This window comes from Podarcis bocagei (assembly GCF_964188305.1).
Source record: "Podarcis bocagei genome assembly, chromosome: 15".
In the NCBI taxonomy this organism is placed as follows: domain Eukaryota; kingdom Metazoa; phylum Chordata; class Lepidosauria; order Squamata; family Lacertidae; genus Podarcis; species Podarcis bocagei.
Genome location: NC_138141.1, coordinates 26,154,693 through 26,168,343, shown reverse-complemented (window position 1 = coordinate 26,168,343; position 13,651 = coordinate 26,154,693). Strand labels below are relative to the sequence as shown.

Genomic DNA, 13,651 nt, shown 5'->3' with positions numbered 1-13,651 from the left:
TTGGGTTTACTCCTATCAAATACCACACAAGGGTATTGCGCACCATATGTAAGTTATTAATTGCTTTGTTAGGCACTTCCTGCCCCCCATGTTGGTACCCAAAAACAAGACTGAAGCCCACACCCTCCAGTATAGATGAGCCACAAACACACACACGTGCACACACACCTGTACTTCAGCTTCTTCTCTCCCCGCTGTTTCTCTGTGGATTCTGCCTGATCACAAGATATTTGCACCCTTATCCTGCCCCACCCCTCCACACATACACACCCAGCTGGTGCTACTCTAAAGTAAGGTTGCATGTCCACTGGAATCATCATGGTCCACACTGTTGAGAATGGCTGTCTGGTCCTCAGGAACCTGCCGGTGGCAGAGGTCATCCTTCAGTGCTGAGAGGCGGGCAAAGGGGTCCTGGCGAGGATGTCTCTTCTTCTTCCGGAGACAGACAGCTTCGTCAGGCCACAATACCTGAGAGTTAGGATGTTGCTGAACCTGGGAGGCAGAACCATCTGAGGAGGAAGGTGACAAGGGCAGAGGAAGAGGGTGGTTAGGCATTTTGCACAGGCATCATGGCGGGATGCACAGGCAATCAGCAGTTTTGTTTTGTTCTTTGTTCTTTTTAAGCCAACAACAAAAAGAAGGAGGAAAAAGAAGTTCAGTACACAACTTAAAATATAACCAAGGCAGAGAGGTATTATTTTAGCACATGAAAAGTTGCGTGATTGTAGGATAACAGGGGAAAGAAAAGCAATGCTTTGGGGTGGGAAGGTTTGCTTTATGCAGAGAGGGTGTGAGATGTTCATGGGATTGCCAAGAGGATGGATGATCCTTGGGAACGAGGCAGGGTTTTGTTTAAATAAAGATGTAACCAAGAGGAGGGCAGAATAGGAGGAGGAGGAGGAGTTAGGAGAGTTTATTGAGGAACTGGGGTAGGAGGAAAAAGGAAATGAGAGACACAGGAGCTGAGTTTAACGAGAAATCCACCGGAAAACTGTAGGGAACACCAGCTCAGGGTCTATACAAACTGGAGGTGAAAAGGGCTACAAACTACCTTTTGGCTTAAGGGATGGAGGCAAATATCAGTGGGGTGGGTGGTGGAACCTTTCACTTCTGAAGATCCCGTGAACGGGTGAAAAAACAGGACAGAGTAGCACACTTTCTCTAGGCCCAGAGACAGAATCAATTCTCATTACAAGTCATTGACTTCAATGAGTATTGTGCCAGGCCCAAAGTGGCAAGGGGCAGGCAGGGCGGGGGGTGGGACGATTAGCCGGGAGTCTCGTGTTCCTCGCACTCACTGATTTGTTTTTTGGATTTCGAGGAGCCCTTGGATGACTTTTTGGGCTTCTTTATCCGCTGGTATTTCAGAGCTTCGAGCCTCTCAGGTGCAGCAGCGTTCCGGGTTGGAGATGGACGTTTTCTAGAAAGACAAAACAGACAAGCGCCATCAGTGGCCCCCTGCCGTATTCTGTCTCAAGGGAGGTCTCTCTGCTGGGAAGAGAGCATTCAACCTCTGTCAGGTCTGCCGTGGAAAAGGAGGGGGGAATATGAGGAGGGTCCTAGGAAGGTGAAATAAGGGTCCACACCACCACACTGGTGCTGGAGGGGAAACCTTTTTTCCCTCATCTCTTCATGAATATATATATATATTAGTGTCATCACCCCACACTGCCAGACACCCCTGGCATTCCCCAACCAACCCTACCAGCTCTTTCTTTGGGAATTGTTTTTTTTTTTTGTTTTTGTTTTTTGCTACTCCCACAACAAATGCTGCTCAGGTCGAACCAGGCAAAGGTTATAGAAAAAAGACATTAAGACTCCGACCCCTTGGCCATTCCTGCGAATGGAAGCAAACTCCTACAAATGGCTGGATCTCTAGAAATGAACCATGCTGGAAAAAATTGAAATAAAACTAGCACCAAGGCTCTTGAATTAAAATGATCTGCAATCTTTAAAAAAAAAATTAAAGTGTCAATTCTAATGTCCAATAAGGCACTTTTTGGAATTAAGAGGGGATGAAAAGTGAAAGAAAAGAAAAAAAAAGTCATATAACAGGTGTCCACAGTGGTGAGGCAAATTACCAAAATTTAGTAGCAAAAGGATGCATCCCAACTCCACAGCACAAAAAGGTGAAGGACATGAAAGTATCATGGGGTGTCGGGTGGCAGAGGCAATGAGGGAAGGTCATAAAATTCTGAACTTTATTTCCAATATACATTTGCATTCATCCCAGTTTTGTCCTAGTGAGATATCATTTCTGCATATTCACCACACAAACATACAGCACACAAGTCCAAGGGAAAGGAACATTGCAAACTGTCTTGAAAGGTACAAGAGAAAGTGGGAGAACTCCTAGACTACCAACGACTTTCTCAAAGGACGTATCTAGACCATTACACTGTCGCACTTCAAACTGATTTTGGACAACCACAGCTCCAGCTGATGGGTTTTGCCATAGGCAATGGCATGTTGTTGGGTTGGCTGGAGCTACAGCTACAACTCAAAACATACTTGCTCCATCAAAATCTGTAGAACGTAATATGGGGCTTCTTCCACATGCCCTGTGTTGGACCCCAAGTCCCAACAACCCCAGCCAGCATGGCCATCAGGAATGATGGAAGTTGGAGACCAACAGCATCTAAGTCTATTGTTTCTTAGATAAGGGCCTTCTCTTTAATAGTACACCATCTCTGGAATGTTCTTCAGGAGGCTGACTACACCTTGTTCTAGAGGGACCTAGTTTCCCACTCCTGAATTTCTCCCTGGACAGACTGGGTTTGAAGCGAGCTGAAAGGCCTTCTCTCTTTATTTCAAGATAGATGGCCAGGCATCTGACACAAGTTCCAGATTGCCACAGGTCAGGTTTGCTCTAGCTCAAACGCTTGTCCCATCACCCCACTCTTCCCCTAAAGGATCAGGTGTAGGACTGAAAGATTACATCTCTCCCCCCCCCCAGCTGAACTACTGTACCCATAACATTGCCAATGTGCCCTGAATGTCCTGTCATCTGCAATGTCTTGCTAATTGGTCCATTAGACCAAATAGGTGGAGCTAAACAGGTTGTGACTGTTTGGGGGATCAGAAATGAAAAGGAATACACTGTGGAGGCAGCAACTGTGACAAAATCTTCCAAAGTTCTCTTTGGTTTGGGGACACCCATCAAATTCCAGGGCCAGAACAACCTTCACAAAGAGTTGCTTCTCTTGTCACGGTCCCCTTCCTTGTGTATAGAACTGCAGAAATCTTCTCTGGCACCCACAGAGGGGGCGAGTCTCTTTGCTGGGGGCAGGCCACATCACAGGGCTTCTCATAGGCATCTGATTCGCCACTGTGGGAGCAGAATGCTGGACTAGACAGCCATGTGGTTGTAGTGGTTAGAGTGTTGGATGAAGACCTTCAGGGTTCAAAACATCATGAAGCACACTAGGTGATCTTGGAAACCAGTCACTGCCTCTCAGTCTCACAGTGTTGTTGAGGGGATTGAATTATGAAGGGGAGAACCGTGTTCATCACCTTAAGCTCCTTGGAAAAAAGGTAGGATATAAATGCAATAAATAATAAATGAGTGACTAGACTAGACATAGATAGATTTGGTTGCAAATATAATGAGCTACACTTAGTTCACAGTAGTGTAACATGGTATCATATTGTCATTTCTTCGTTGATTTTTCTACTTCTGTTTCTTATTACTCTCCCCCCTGCCCGCGCACATGCTTGCTGTATCATCCTGCTTCTTCTCCTTCAGAATCATGTGGTTTAGGGGAGGATGTTCCAAAGCAGATGTATTATATAAACACACAAACACAAACTCTGTGGGCCAGACATTATGCCAGCCTTCACCAACCCGGTGCCCTTTTAGATGCTTTGAAGTACAACTACCATCAGCCTCAGTCAGCATAACTGTATTCTAAAACCCATGTAGTGCACCAGCCTAGCAAATGTTGCCTTGCGCAGTTCTCAAAACCCATTGCCTAGTTTCATGTTGCTCTAGTAAAGTCCTGGGCTCTGTGCTTCTGCCCTCAGTAGCAAATATTGTGCAAGATCAGTGCTTGAATGATGAGGAGACTGGTGGGCCCAGCCCTGTTTTAGCCATATAATCCCCCCCCACCCCAATTTCTCAAAACAGCAGCTAAGGGGGTCAGGATCCTATCTACTGTTATCTAATCTGAGCACTGGGAATGAAGAGTTTTGTGAGAGAAACAAAATGCCCAAGGCTAACTGTTTGGAATGCAGCAACCCCTCAAAACCCAGGTAAATCTAGTGATGGGAAAATGTTATCTGGCTTTCTTTCTTCTTCCCTTTTGGTTAAAAAAAGTGACGAAATACAGAATTACAGAGTATGAGCAGATATTTATTGAACCTAATACTTCTGGTATGGAGATAAGAAGGAAGTCTGAATAAATGTTGATGTAGAACAGATAGAAGCAACATGTTATCTTCACTGTTTCTCTTCGGTTCTTGAAATGTTATTCAGATTCTCATCTCCTTCCATATTCTGTTCTGCTGCACTGCAAACAAGCGTCTCTTGTGTTTTCGCTGGTTTTAAAAGGATCCAGGGAACAGAGATGGTTGCAAACAGGAGTTCTTTCAGGAAGGCCAGCTTTAAATAGGTAGATAACAGCAACAACTAAAGGAACGTAGAACATCTTTCCAGCTCCTTGACTTCAGCTTTTTCAAAGATGCATTTTTTTTCAATGGCATCCCAGGTTCTTCACTGCCTCCCATAACAGCCTAACTCCCATGTTCAAACTTGAGATGCAACAAAAGAAGAAGATGGAGAGGAAGCAAAATAACACCGTCTGTTAATAAAAACCCTGAGAGGGCTTCCTTTAACATGTGTCTTGAATATCCAATCTGAGTGTCCTACCATTTGGGACAATTACGCCAACACACAATTTTCAGCAAAATTTAAAATGGTATTAACAAGCTGGGACACAAACAGCAGAAGTATGAAAAGTATGGCAGAAAGAGAGAAATTAGTCACTCCCATTTGAAGTTTTTTAAGAGACGATGGAAGGTGGCGGTGGGCCATTTGTCAAGATCCGGTCAATGGCGCAGAAGACGGCAGCAGAAAGGAGCTCCAGCCCAAGTTTGCATTTCCCTGTTTCTGCAGAACATTTGGAATCAAGCTTAAAGTGATGAAGTTTCTTTTTCTTCTTCCTTGTAAACTACTAATCCAGAAAACTGCATTAGCCCAGCTCAGGAAACAGATTATGTTTTTTCCCTTGTTAATGTTAGATTATGAGGCATACTGGGCTGCTAACTAAAGCACGTTCATAATAAGATTTCAAAGATTAAAATTCTCTCTCTCTCTCTCTCTCTGTGTGTGTGTGTGTGTGTGTGTGTGTGTGTGTGTGTAACATATATTCAACACCAAGCAGTAGTTGATATCAGACATCTCCTGTCTACAAGGACTAGATAAGATAAGATGGGGAGCAAAACAAGTCACCTTGAACATTTTTGTGCCATCTTTGTGATTTGAAGTACATCTTTTCTACTGATCTACATTTCCCCTGCCTACACTGAGGAAATGTGTGCATGGACTATTCTGTTTTTTTTTGGGGGGGGCAAAATAAACCTAAAATATATAAGAATATGGATATATATATATATATATATATATATATATATATATATATATATAGAAGTAAGCTATACTAATTGCATAAAAATAAGCATTCTAAGCATGAAAGACTACGAAACCTCTCCAATTATTTTGGTGAAAAGACAGGCTGCATGTTCAGGACAAATGTGCAAAAATGGATAGACTTTTTTTTGGAAAGGCAGGATTTTCCAACTTGTAATGGCACACACTAGTTTGGACACTACCTAATGCAGAATTGGCTGGCTGGTGTGCTACTGCACATCATGCCAGTCTATGGCTCACCACTCTTGCCCATTCCAATAGCTGCCATGCTTACATCTGCATTGAGTGCTGGGCTATTGTTGAGCACAATTCCCTATTAAAGCACTGGAGAGCCAGTGTAGTGTAGTGGTTAAAGTGCTGGACTAGGTCCTGGGAAACCAGGTTCAAATTCCCACCCAGTCATGAAGCTCCTTGGGTGACCTTAGGACAGCCACTGCCTCTCAGCCTAACCTACCTCACTGGGTTTTTGTGGGCATTAAATGAGAAGGGCGAGAACCACATACGCCACCTTTATTTCCATGGAGGAAAAAAGTGGGATACAAATGCAACAAATAAATTATGTTGAGCTATTTATTTTTTTAATAAAAGTATTTATATACTGCTATGTCATTAAAAAAATACCATATTGGACACTATTCAGTGTAACTGGCCTACTTGTGAACTGTTATCAATCCCCTTGCCCACCCTACCTTTTTATTACACAAATGTGGGATACCTGTTCAGAAATCTGTTGCTGTATTTGGGGTATTTATCTGCAACTATGAATGCAGGATATTTACTTTAAATAAGATAGCAGATGCTTAGCTCAGTTTTCCCACAAGTTAATGTTAGATGGCAAAGGAAGGAAAGCCACTAATCAATAGCATATAAGGCTTCAAAGGTTGGTATTCCAGCTATTTTTTTAACGTATCATGGATATTTGTTGCATCCTTACTTAAAATTCTAAATTCTAAATCATACACAAGCCTGTGTGTGGCTTATTTTCATTCATTTTACTTTTGAGTCCTAAGCCTGTTCTAGAAGGAAAAGCAATTGTGATGGGTTTGTAACATTTTTAAAAAAATCCCTGTCAGTTAAAGATGGAGATAGACTACATTTGTCTGTTGTCTAAACTAGGTAGGATTTCCAAGAAAAGAATAACAGTATCACTGTGATGCAATCAAGATTAAGATTTAGAGTATAAGGTGTGCCTTTCTGGCTGAAGCAAAGGCCTTTCTTTTTTGACCAGCATCAAGTTTTCTATAATAAGCCATTAGAACAGGCATCCCCAAACTTGGTCCTCCAGATGTTTTGGGGCTACAACTCCCATCATCCCTAGCTAACAGGACCAGTGGTCAGGGATGATGGGAATTGTAGTCCCAACACATCTGGAGGGCCAAGTTTGGGGATGCCTACATTAGAAGTTCACAGGCATAACTTGAAGGTGGTGGTGGTTAGTGTTGTTCATACACAGCAGGGGCGGACTTTGGTATATGGCACCCTGAGCGAGGACAAAATTTGGCACCCCTTGCCCCATCTTTCTAATTTCCACAGTAATTCTTTTTGGCACAGTTGCTTTTTTATGGATCTTCTCAGTAGGTATCCACAGAAATACAGGTTGATGTTGTTGTTACTATTTTGTGCCACCTTGGCTCGGTGTCCTGTGCAGGGGAACTGCTGGCACTGCCCTAAATCCAGTGCCATACCCAGCTTTTGGTATTCAGACCACCCTGCAGTGGCGGTTCCATTTTTAGGGTTTGAGGCTAATGGTCAGGGGTCCCTTTACCTAATTTAACATGGATGAAATGTCACCCATTCTTCAACATTACCTGCAATGTAAGTCATTTTTACTTCTCAGGGGAAGGGTGCAGCTCAGCTGCAGAGCATCTATCTTGTACCCCCAGAAGGTCGCAGGTTCAACCCCCAACATCTCAAAGTAGGAAAAAAGACTCCTGACTGAAACCCTGGAGACCTGCTGCCAGACAATGTAGATCATACTGAATTTGATGGGCCAAGGGTTTGACACAATATAAGGCAGCTTCCTATGTTCCTATGGACTACATCAATTGTAAAAATTTCTAGAGGGGTAGCCATATGTGTCTATGAAAGTAAATGCAAGAAATAGTGTTGTAGCACCTTAACACATTTATAATGGTACATACTTGGAAGTGTCTAGGAAATATGTCATTCTCCCTGCTTCCTAATTTGGGCATTTTAGACTTTTTCTAATGGAATAGCCTAGATTAGATAGTGTACAAGCTTTGCTTTGGAAACACTGAATGTCAAGTACAGTTTTTTAAAGGAGTAAAACTTTCTAATGAAGGCCAACACAAGACCATACTAAATTAAACCAATGGTTAAGCTAATGGTCCATCTCACCCTGTTTTCTATCTTCAACTGTGAACAGATTAAAATGGTTTAGAGGAAACTCTTCAAGTATTTAAGGAAGTTACCAATTCAAAGTCATTTATTCCCAGCTTTTAAAGAGATGAATGGTTTGGGGATCCTCTGAATGTAAAATATGAACTGACTCAGACCCTGCAGTCATCATTCTTTGTGTGCCTCCTTCACAAGAGGTCAGAGGGTGGCAACACAAGAACAGGGTTTTTCTGCGGTGGCTCTCCATTTGTGGAATGCTCTCCCCAGGAAGTTTCACCTGGCACTTCATTACAGTGGCGTAGCGTGGGTTGTCAGCACCCAGGGCAAGGCAAGTAATTTGCGCCCCCTAACCCGTGGATTTGCGCCCCCTAACCCGTGGATTTGTGCCCCCTAACCCTAACCCCCAGATGTTGCGCCCGGTGCGGCCGGGGCCCCCTGCACCCCCCACGCTACGCCACTGCTTCATTACATTTCTTTAGATGCAAAGTGAAAACATTTCTCTTCAACAAGGCCTTTGACTGATTAAACAATCTATGACCTTTTAAATGTGTTTGTGGGCCAAGCGATTATTATTATTTTGTTATTATGTGTTTTTATGTCGCAAACCACCCAGTGATCTTTGGATGAAGGGCAATATATAAACATCATTATTTAATAATAATTATAACAATAACAACATAGTACTTAAGTACGTTTTACTCAGAGCACACCCATTGAAATGAATGAATATTACTAAACTAGGTTCATTCGCTTCGGTGAGTTTTCCCTGAGTAAACCTAGTTGAGTATCACCCCACTCTTTCCTATTAAACGCTAATGTTATGGCCCATTGATTTGTCTTTTTACAAAAACTAAACTAAACATGGTACCAGGTGATGGCATGCTGTGTTAGCCACATTTCAAATTCTTACCCAGACTCTATAATTAGGGCTCAAATGGCTAAGTTTTTTCCTGAAATGTCCAGTTCTTGTTAACTGAGCACAGGTGAAAACTAGGCTAAAACAAGAAAAGACTAATATGGCTTCCTTCCAGAGTGTCCAAAGACAAGAGGAGAAAAAGCACCTGGAAGAGATACATGGTTTGCCTATTTGGCACAGTATTCTTCTTGAATGCCAACAGCAAAGGACAACTAAAATGAGCAGTTCTACTAGTCAGCAATGGCAGAAATCGGGAGCTATTATTTCTCTGGATCTTCCTTCCCAGCTGAAGGTTGGAAGAGTAGAGGAAGAAATGTAAGGGTGAAGTGGCAACCCTTGGCACTGGAATGAGACACCGAGCTGGAAAGGTACAATGAGCACAGCATTACCTCAATAAATAGAGTCTCTCCCCAAAACGCTGGATTACAGCCTCTAGGATTTTGAAGCTTTTAAGCACAGAGACCCCTCCTTCTCCATTTTAAGGGATTGCCAGCCACCTCAAAACTCCAAGAAGGACCTACGCTTGAGTGATACTGCTGCATAGCCATTTGCAAGCTGAGTCAATGAAAGATGCTCCCGTCCTGCCCCCCAAGCATTTTCCTACTGCGGTGCCAGGCTCCACCACCACCACCAGCAGCAGTAGCAGCAGTGCAATGAAGTAAGGAGGAAGCTGATAAAAGAGCAGGGCACACACCAGATAAAGGCATCCCTTCACCAGGTTTGCGGGGGACAGCACAGCTTGTCTACACAACGGATTTTCACCATGCTGACAGGAGAGGGATGGAGAAGGGAAAGGAACAAGGGAGAGGAGGCACAGGTTGGGAGGTGAGGAGAGAGAGGTGGGAGGAGGGGAGAAGGCAGGAGAAGGAGGGGAAGGAAAGAAGAGGAAAAAGTAGTAACAATGGAGTGAGAAAAGAGAGAGAAAGCAAAACGTAAGGTAGAAATCATAATGAAATAAGAGAGGAAAAGCAATCAGACAAAGAGGACTTACAACTTCTCCAAGCCAGAGCGAGTGTGAAATGCATGCAGAGAACTGGCACATGGACAGCCTTTAAAGGGGAAAACTCTTCTTTTCCAAAAAAGACAGACAGACAAGAGTCCTCAAACTCCAAAAGATGTACACCAGAGTGACAACTGTCAGGGCATATGCAAGTCCTGGCCAACCCCCACCTAGGCTCACATCTAGGGCTATGAGCAGAAGGCCCTGCCCCACTTAAGGGAAGAGCACGCAGGACACCAGCTTGGCCTTGTGGTTTTTGGGTTTCCCATTGCAGAGATGAGATTAACTGTGAGGGAACAAGGAGGCCTGTCCTTGGTTAACAGACATTCACAGTGAACTGAGTGCACACACATAGCTTTTTATATCCGAAAGGACTGCAGGGTGCAGTACTGCACACCCACAATTCAGCTTCCTGAGAACCAGTGCTTCGCCCCCACCTGAGAACCAATGCTTTCAACCATGAAAAGTCAAGTTTCTAGCCCATACGGACACAAATATATTTTTGAAAATGTGTGGGCAATGCTTGCTGAGATCCCAGAAGCCAGACAGGGTTTGTGCAACAGTTAAGAGGCAGGATTTTAGCAGCCTGCTCTCCACAACTAGCAAGAACAAAATAAATTATATGAAATAAGAGCATCACACAAACTTTGCAAATATTTGGTGAGGGTACCTTATCCAGCTTTCATTGATGCAAAATTTGAATTGTCGAATGTGCAGAAAGTTGAGTGTGTGTGTTGTACATACAGCCCAGATTAAAAACTGAAAAGAGGGTGATGACAACGCAAATCAAACCAGGCCATGGCTCAGTGGCACAGTCCTTGCTTTGAATGCAGAAGGTCCCTGGCTCAGTTAAACAGTTCAGGTAGCAGGTGATGATAAAGACTCTCTTCCCAAGATCCCGGAAAGCTACTGCTAGTCAGAAAGGATAATCTGGGCTAGAGGGAGAAATGGTCCAACCTGATTCAAAGTGGCTTCCCATCTTTTGGTCATGTGATCAACCAAGGCAGGAAATGGGGAGCCTGTGGCCCTCCAGATATTGCTGTTGAGGCTACACCTACCATCATCCCTCACCATTGGCTGGGGTTGATGGGAGTCCCAAAACATTTGGAGGGTGCCAAGCTGCAAAAGACTGCAGTAGGGGGTGGACTAAGGAGTCTGGTACAGCAGTCCCATCCAAGCTGCCACTGGGTATTAATGGGCCTTCCATTAGGGAGGCCTAGAATAAATCACCCAGGATCTTAAGTGTAACTTGGCCTGCAGTTCCCCTGGCATGACCTTGTATTGAAATCCATTCCCCAGTCCTCAGAAGACGGCACTGGGTTTTTTATGTTGCAAAAGAGAGAGTCATCCAGAGACACTGACGGCAATGCTCCAGATGCCTGTCCAAATTTGTCTGCATCCCCGCCGTGGAAGTGAGCTGATCTAAGGCGTCTGCACAAATCTCATAAACCATGTCCCTCTTCAGTTTTTATGGCTCCATAAAACAGTGGGGTTGTGTGCGTGTGTGCTTGTGGGTGGGGATGGCTGTATACTGACCTGGTCATAAAGTGCCCAGTAACGCTTCACCCACTGACAACTTTACAACCCCAAATCATAAAGCTATCACTTGCCTCTCTTCTTTATAGAGTCTCTTTTTAAATAACAACAGAGTATGCTTATCATCTGCCGGTTTTCACACAGGGCAGAAATGCCCAGCCTCTCTCGTTTAAGGAGAGACTCCTAGTAGATCAATGTTGCAGGACATAAATCAGTGCCTGCACAATTTGTGGTCATTTTTTGGGCAAGCAAAGCCAACCAGGCCTTTACAGCAGACTACTAGGGGTTTTGTCAAAGCCTCTCCTTTTGCTATTTTGCTAAGAAGAATGGTGAGAACAAAGAGTTTTCATTCAGTATTTGGCATGTTGCCACCCATGGCTGGCGGTTTGAGATTCTATCAGTGGGTCTCGCAGACCCTCCAAGTGCCTCTATTTTCTAGGAAAAGTCCCAGATTTACAGAAGCCATCCTGGTTTCTGATTTGGTCCTGGAATGTCCCACTTTTTCTTAGGACATCCCTATTTTCATTGGAGAAATGTTGGAGGGAATGGAATAGGATGTGGCTATTTTCATCGGAAAAATGTTGCAGGGGATGTCTTTATTTTCATCAGAAAAAAATTGGAGGATATGGGTCTTGCAAAAGGCTCCTCCCGCTCCTGACAGTCAAGGTGCACAGCTCTCAAGGCCATGACAATTATTTTGGCACCTGAGACAGAACATCCCAAAGCCCTGCTCCCTGTCCCCATCACTAAAAATAATTATAAATGAAATAGAGGCATCTCCCAGTTTATGCAGCGGTTTTGTTCCAGGCTTCCCTGTGTGTAAATGGAGCACCCTGGAGAGTCCTACTGGCTCACAAGGAGACCCTCCCCAGAGCCCAAAGAAGGTCTGCTGGTGAGCCAGGAAGACTCTCCAGAGTGCTCCACGTTTCCAGGTTCCACTTCTGGGTTTGTGGCATGTTGCATGTGCACCGTCACATCAAATATAGTATGCATAAATGGGGAGTTAGCAGTTTGCTGCCCTTTCATGACACCCAGAATCAGCTGCCTGGGGTGGCTGCCTCACTCTGCCTAATGGTAAGGCCAGCCTGCTCATTAAGTATGGGGAAGAGATGGGTAATATAATCTCATACACAGCAAGCTATATGGGAGGGTCTCTGAAGAACAGGGTTTGGAACTTCTGACTGGTATGGTGGTTAAAAGTGTTAGGCTAGAACCTGAGCTCACTGCTTCAGTCGCATTGCTCCACTTGATATCCATTTATTGTGGTCCTTCTTGGTGACGGGGCGCACTCTTGAGGAGCAAGGGGGCAGCAGGGGGGAGGTGTGAGAGGTGTAAATAACTTTTTAACTTAGAAAAGCTGGTATCACTGGATCAAGTTAATTAGTTTTGTTGAATTAATTAAACTAAATTGGATTTTGGATACATGTTCAATTTATTGTTACTAAGGCAAACTGCTATTCTGAGCAATGCTTTTTATAGAGTAGGGGGCACTGGGGACGAGTTTATGGAATCAAGGGGTCAGTGGGCCAAAAAAGTTTGGCTGATATAGAGTCTGTGCTTATAGAGAGAGGGAGATGTACAAGAGAATGGGGAAACCCAAAAGCCACAAAGACTAAGTGTGCAAAGGTTTGTCCTGGATTTTGCAATACCTTATTCCCCTTTAAAGGAAATGTATAGATATATAGATATATGTTATTGAAAAGAGCCCCCCTCCTTTGGAATCCCCTCCCATGCCCCTCTCCCCAACCACGCCCCACAGCACCATCCTTCCAGACATTGATCGCCCTTACCTATTGAGCTGAGGAGTGGCTTGTCTCGACAACACTGCCCAGATAGCTGAGATTAATCAAAAACAAAGCAGTTATCAACACCCGCAAGGAGCCAAGCTCCACAAGACATCAGCAAGTCAAACGGAGGAGGAAAAAATATATAATAAAATAAATCCAAAAGGAAAAGTGAAGGGGAAAGAAACTGAAACACAAAAGAAGCAAACAAACAATGCTGGAAAAACAAAGGGGGAAAAGAAATGGAAACAAAAGAAAGGATGGTGAAAGTGTATAGAAGGCATGGCTTCAAAGCACAGACAACAGGGCGCTAACACAGAGAAAGCTGCAGACCTGCAGAAAGCTTCAGGCTGCAGACCTGAAGCCAGCTCAACATTCATTTCCTCCTTCCAGGGAAGCCTGGGAACTGC

The 13,651-nt window shown here is 44.0% G+C and overlaps 1 protein-coding gene across 6 annotated transcripts in view; it reads right to left on the bottom strand.

The window, feature by feature from the left end:
• Positions 1 to 279: 279 nt before the first annotated feature.
• IGSF9B (immunoglobulin superfamily member 9B) overlaps positions 280 to 13,651 on the bottom strand; it is a 124,038-nt gene continuing 110,666 nt past the window's right edge. For 2 of the 6 annotated variants that reach the window (XM_081172452.1, XM_081172453.1), the window contains exons 19-20: positions 1,299 to 1,420; positions 280 to 509 (exon numbers count right to left, since the gene is read on the bottom strand). In XM_081172452.1, the coding sequence (XP_081028578.1) occupies positions 286 to 509; positions 1,299 to 1,420 (346 nt within the window). In that variant the 3' untranslated portion in view covers positions 280 to 285. Of the gene's footprint in view, positions 510 to 1,298; positions 1,421 to 13,247; positions 13,294 to 13,651 lie in introns of those variants that run through there. The other 4 variants (XM_081172455.1, XM_081172454.1, XR_014002522.1 and 1 more) reach the window with 4 other exon arrangements.